Raw genomic sequence first — 6,243 nt, forward strand, 5'->3', positions numbered from 1 at the left:
CTGGACTGTCAAACACTGGCACTGCACTGCATTAGCTGCTTAATTTAAGGCCTTCAGCCTGATGTGTGTGTGTTCTCTGGTTCTATCCTGTTTATAAAGCCAGTCTAGTGACTAGTTATGATGGCATTTACATTTGATAACTTTGTTGCAATATAAAACATCAGGGATGTGGGCGTGTCCTGAAACGCTGTACATGTTTGGAGTTTGTAGACGCTCCCTAAGGCTCTTCCCATATACGGGGACGTTGTTTAGAGACCGTCTATAAATTGCGCCGCTGAGGTCGGAACGCGCACTCACGCCCCTGTCAAACGCCGAGATCGACGCCGACCCGACTCTCCCGCAGGTAATCACGCAAATCCGCACGCATTTGACTGCAACTCTGTGTTTTTCACGTTCGAGTGTTGCAGGCACTTTCTTTGGCTGTATTAAGCTCTGCTGGAGCGCGTTTAGTTCTAGTGTGGAATTGCTGCTTCCTGATTGGAGCGGCTGATCTGAGATCAGTTCTGCTGCCGGAACTCGCGAACGCTGCTGAACGCTTCCGAACGCGTCTTCTGATCCGGGATCTGCAGAGCCTCCAGCAAGAGCTGTGGTGTTTAATATGGATGTGTGAATAAGTTTGCAGTTAGGAGGAAGATTGTGTGTTCTGTGGAGACTCCAGCTGAACGCAGAGTTTGTTAAATCGGAACAGATTTAAGACGCGACGCGTCAAACTTTCTGAAGTAAACCGAATGACCTTCACGCTTCCGGTGGAACCATCACAGAATATTCAGTGGAATATTAATCACTGCTTTTGGTCCTTAACATTACGGTTAAACTTTAATGACTTTTATAGGTACCATAAGCAGCGTGTATGACATTTAAAAACGGAATTCAAATGTCACTGTGCAAATATTTAATTTACTAAATTAGCAATTATAAAGTTGTTAACGCGCTCGGGCTGAAGTCCGCACGCGAGCTCAGAGTCCATTACTGCGTCATAACGTGAGTTATTTAATAACTGATTGTTGCGTCAACGTGCACGCGCAGTATTGGCACTGTAGGGTCACGCGCCGCAGTTCGTGGGCAGCTCCGCGCGCGATAAGATGCTGTGCTGTGATTGGTGATTGATGTTCGGTGATTGGCTGACAGGGTTCGTAGAAAAGCTGAAAATGTTGCGAAACTGTGATACGGGTCCCTAAAATGCAAGAGAATAAATGCCTAATGTTAAAAAATGGAAACTTGCTTTAGCAATCTCTAGAATATGAAAAATCATTAAATCGGTCAAAACCCAAATCGGTTTCTGAACCCTAAAGATCAACTTTGCGTGTCTGTCAGTGAAAAGTTACATTTGCATTCTATATCTGGCAGAAAGCTGCAAAAACGTGCTTTTTTTTTTTTTTTTTTTAAACTAATAACTTGTAAAATGACAACTTTTACTTTGCACTCATAAGGATCTGGTGCAGATTATCAATGAACTAAAATGAAATCAAATGTACTGTGTAGTGCCTTCTGTATAGTGTGTGTTACAGTAGAGTAGGCTACAGTGTCATTGCTCGCATGCAAAGGTCAGAATGTTGAACACAAAGGTCAGGGTTCAGCAGGGCTTTGTAAAGGTCATATAACGTTGAGGTATGACAGAGATTCCACACACACACACACACACACACACACATTCTCCTGAGGTCTTTTCTGTCTTCTGCTGTAGCCGCTCTATTAATAGAGAAACCTCAGACTGTATCCGTGTCAGACAGCTGAAGTGTACAGTATTTTATGGTCTGTGCAGATGTTTTTTTTTTTTTTTTTTTTAATCCTAATCTTTTTGGTAATTCATGACTGGTTTTTTGTGTATAAAATGATTTTAAACTTTCTGACACTTTTAGATATGGTCTGAACAAACACCCAAATCAGGACTTAATTCAGTGAGTCGAAGCAGTCATAATTGTTCTGTCAATTTGTAGTCAAAAGTGAAATTATAGGAAATGAATGGAAAAGACCTTAATGCAGAGAAATGCACTTAATAATGTTAAATAAAAATCTACTTCCCAGCCAAAATATTGAATTAATTAACACGCAGGAGTGAGGCCGTAAAACATCCAGAGTGCAGAAGACTTGCTCAGAGTGACGTGAATGTGTCTGACTCGAAGCATTACTGCCAAAATGTCACTTCAAAAATTAAAAAGTTTTCATAAATGGTAGGAAAATGTCTAAATATCCAATTGTTTATTTTCTAAACCCAATCTACAGTTCTTGCTTTGTCCATCTACTTTCTATTATGGTCATAACATAATTTTGACCTGGTATGTGATTTCTTATTTTTTTTATAAAGCATTAAAGTTCTAAAATGTTGCCAATACAAAACTTCAGGAACATTAGTTTTATATAATCTTCTAAAGCTGGGCTCTTGCTGTTCCTGGTCAAAAGTGACCGCAAACAGCCAGTAAGCTGATGAGGGCTGAGGTGTTGAATAAACGTGTTTGACTGTGACTGGTCTCTGTCTCTCTCAGGATGTCCATTAGTAAGATTCACGCTCGTGAGATCCTCGACTCCAGAGGAAACCCCACTGTCGAGGTGGATCTGTACACGGCTAAAGGTACACACACACACACACACACACACACACACACACACTCACACCAGCCCTAGTGACAACACAACTGTTTATTCTTTAAACTCCAAAATTAAACTTTTTATATACCATATTTTGTCAAGTCATGCTTTAGAGTTTTGTCTTGAGGAAACATTCCTTCTCTAGCTTGTAATTGATTGACGGTTTTATTTCCAGGTCGTTTCCGGGCAGCTGTTCCCAGCGGCGCTTCCACTGGAGTCCATGAGGCTCTGGAGCTCCGAGACGGAGACAAGACACGCTACCTGGGCAAAGGTACGTCTGCCTAGAGCACACACACACACACACACACACACACACACACACACACACACACGTTTGTTTTTGTGAAAAGTGGGTTCATCCCATAGGCGTAATGGTTTTTATATTTTTAATGGTTTTAGATTACGGGCAATTTTAGAATTTCATAAAACACTGATTTTTATTTAAGCTTTTTGTTTTACGGGGACACAGGAAGTGTCCTCCTAAACCATGTTTTCATTGTAGTACCCATGTTATACACACTTGTGTCCTCACAAACCATATATACCAGTACACACACACACACACACACACACACACACACACACACACATCATTACACACGGTCCAATCATCAATATGTGTGTTTAAGGTACCCAGAAGGCCGTGGACCATGTGAACAAAGAGATTGCTCCCAAACTGATTGAGAAGGTGAGATCATGTACAGCTCATAAAGTGATTATGTGGTTATTAATAAAGTTGCTGGCTGAATTACCCAATATCTCCTCTGTAGTATCTGTTTATTATAATTATCACAATTTTTGCATTATTTTTGTCATTGATAATTGTCAATATTAAAATGCTTGCCTAAATCCTTGCAACCTAAAAAACCTTTTTACTGAATATTATTTCATTTGTATTTAACACATGCAAGATCTTATTAATCAAACTAATGAAATCCCCATAAACCTGGTAAACTCTTGATGTTTAACTCCTCCTCCTCGTGTCTGTAAACAGAAGCTCAGCGTCGTTGATCAGGAGAAGATTGACAAGTTCATGCTGGAACTCGATGGAACTGAAAACAAATGTAAATAAAACGCAACGCTCTATATTTCTAAAATGACTCCCTGTAGATCGTGGTGGTTGCAATGTCAATCACTGATATGAATGTGTATATATTGAGTGCTAGTAAGCTGCTCTGGATAAGTGTCTGTCAAATGCATGAATGTATTGATAAAGTCTACAGACCAACGGAAAACACTTCTGCAGATTGGGAATCAGAAACTGTATTTCTGAATGGTATCTGCTTGTTTCCTGTCGCGCAGCTAAGTTCGGTGCTAATGCGATCCTGGGTGTGAGTCTGGCTGTGTGTAAGGCGGGCGCCGCTGAGAAGGGTGTTCCTCTGTACCGCCACATCGCCGACCTCGCCGGAAACAAAGACGTGATCCTGCCGGTTCCTGTACGTGTGCCGCCCGCTGCCCCGCCTCTCACTCCCCCGCCTCTCACTCGCCCCTCCTCTTCCTCTTCCTCTCGCCCCCCCTCCCCCTCTTCTTCCTCTTCCTCTTCATCCCCTCGCCCCCTCCTCTTCCTCTTCATCCCCTCGCCCCCTCTTCTTCCTCTTCATCCCCTCGCCCCCTCTTCTTCCTCATCCTCTCGCCCCTCCTCTTCCTCTTCCCCTCGCCCCTCCTCTTCCTCTTCCCCTCGCCCCTCCTCTTCCTCTTCCCCCTCGCCCCTCCTCTTCCTCTTCCTCTTCCTCTTCACCTCGCCCCTCCTCTTCCTCTGCCCCTCGCCCCTCCTCTTCCTCTTCCCCTCGCCCCTCCTCTTCCTCTTCCCCTCGCCCCTCCTCTTCCTCTTGCCCCCCCCTCGCCCTTCCTCTCGCCCGCTCCTCCACTCACCTCTCGTCTCTCTCTCACGCAGGCCTTCAATGTCATCAATGGTGGCTCTCACGCCGGGAACAAGCTGGCCATGCAGGAGTTCATGATCCTGCCGGTCGGAGCCAAGAACTTCCACGAGGCCATGAGGATCGGCGCCGAGGTCTACCACAACCTCAAGAACGTCATCAAGGCCAAATACGGCAAAGACGCCACTAATGTGGGAGACGAGGGCGGATTCGCACCCAACATCCTCGAAAACAACGAGGGTACGGCACTTGATCTAAAGCTCAGTAAAAAAAACAGGAATGAAGAATCTTATATTTGAGTTTAAAAACCCTAAAACTGAAATGATAAATGCAGCTGTTAAAAGTCTTAATTCCTCCTTGCTCCGATCAAGGCCTTAATGTCTTAAACTGAAGAAAGTCATAATGTTTACTAAAACTAAAATTGAGACTAAATGTAAAGCATTACTTTTACATTAACTGAAAAATAAAATTAAAATAAAGCCTTTGTTTCAGCTGTTTGCCAAGGCAGCGTTTCTCATTTTCATTTAATTTAGCTCAATGTACTAAAATAAGTAAAGCTGAAATAAAATGTAGTAATTTTATGATTTTATAATTCAAATTTGTCTGGGTGGTTAATAACACATTTCTGTTGTGTGACAAACTCAGAACACATATTTTAATATCACTTTACACGGACTTTAAACTACTTGAAATGACAAACGCAAAACAAAATTACTTAAACTTTAACATTAAAATTTCAAACTGAGAATATAAAACCCCTGTTTGCTGATGACTGATCGTCTGATTCTGTAGCTCTGGAGCTGCTGAAATCTGCCATTGAGAAGGCCGGCTATCCTGACAAGATCATCATCGGCATGGACGTCGCTGCATCGGAGTTCTTCAGGAGCGGCAAATACGACCTGGACTTCAAATCACCCGACGACCCCAAGCGCCACATCACTGGAGACCAGCTGGGAGACCTGTACAAGAGCTTCATCAAGAACTACCCAGGTACACACACACACACACACACACACACACCCCCGGTTTGTGCAGGATCAGCCCCGTTCATGTGCGTCTGCTCTGGTTCTGATCTCAGTCCAGTCCATCGAGGATCCGTTCGATCAGGATGACTGGGAGAACTGGACTAAGTTCACGGGGGCAGTGGATATCCAGGTGGTGGGAGACGATCTGACCGTCACCAACCCCAAACGCATTCAGCAGGCCTGTGAGAAGAAGGCCTGTAACTGCCTGCTGCTCAAGGTCAACCAGATCGGCTCCGTCACCGAGTCCATCCAGGCGTGAGTGTTACACTTATTCTCCACTTTCTATTCTTTTTTTTTTTTTTTCTCCAGGATTCTGTTTATGGTTAAATTACATTTTATTAAAGTATGTCTATTTGACTGAAATCAAGAAACCTTTTAATAATTTACTTTTTTACTTTTTTCTTTTTAATTTTAGTAATTAAAAAGCATGTCTAATTAATTGAAATCATGTAATTTAATGAACTCTATTGTATTTCTTAGAGCCTTAAAAAAAAAAAAAATTCTGTTCACAAATGCTGGGGTTTTTTCGGTTTTAATTTCTAAATGCTATTTTAATGGCTAAATTTTAGTAATCAAAAAGCATGTTCAATCAATTGAAATGGTTACTAAAAGTAAAAAATAGATAAACATTTAGACCCTTATGATTGAACATGCTTTATTTTAATAAAAAATGTCTAATCAGTTGAATTCACAACTTTATTTTTAGTTTACAATAATAGGACCCTATGAAATATTTTTTTTCAAAGATGTTGTCT

General features: G+C 42.0%; 1 protein-coding gene across 1 annotated transcript in view; it reads left to right on the forward strand.

Moving 5' to 3' along the window:
* The first annotated feature begins 270 nt into the window (after nt 1-270).
* Nucleotides 271-6,243, forward strand: part of eno3 (enolase 3, (beta, muscle)) — a 6,572-nt gene continuing 599 nt past the window's right edge. The window contains exons 1-9 of the mRNA XM_058764134.1: nt 271-343; nt 2,484-2,569; nt 2,762-2,857; nt 3,216-3,274; nt 3,581-3,650; nt 3,889-4,022; nt 4,481-4,703; nt 5,256-5,453; nt 5,542-5,743. Of these exons, the coding sequence (XP_058620117.1) occupies nt 2,485-2,569; nt 2,762-2,857; nt 3,216-3,274; nt 3,581-3,650; nt 3,889-4,022; nt 4,481-4,703; nt 5,256-5,453; nt 5,542-5,743 (1,067 nt within the window). The 5' untranslated portion in view covers nt 271-343; nt 2,484. The remainder of the gene's footprint in view (nt 344-2,483; nt 2,570-2,761; nt 2,858-3,215; nt 3,275-3,580; nt 3,651-3,888; nt 4,023-4,480; nt 4,704-5,255; nt 5,454-5,541; nt 5,744-6,243) is intronic.

The sequence above is a fragment of the Onychostoma macrolepis genome, chromosome 23, assembly GCF_012432095.1.
Source record: "Onychostoma macrolepis isolate SWU-2019 chromosome 23, ASM1243209v1, whole genome shotgun sequence".
In the NCBI taxonomy this organism is placed as follows: Eukaryota; Metazoa; Chordata; class Actinopteri; order Cypriniformes; family Cyprinidae; genus Onychostoma; species Onychostoma macrolepis.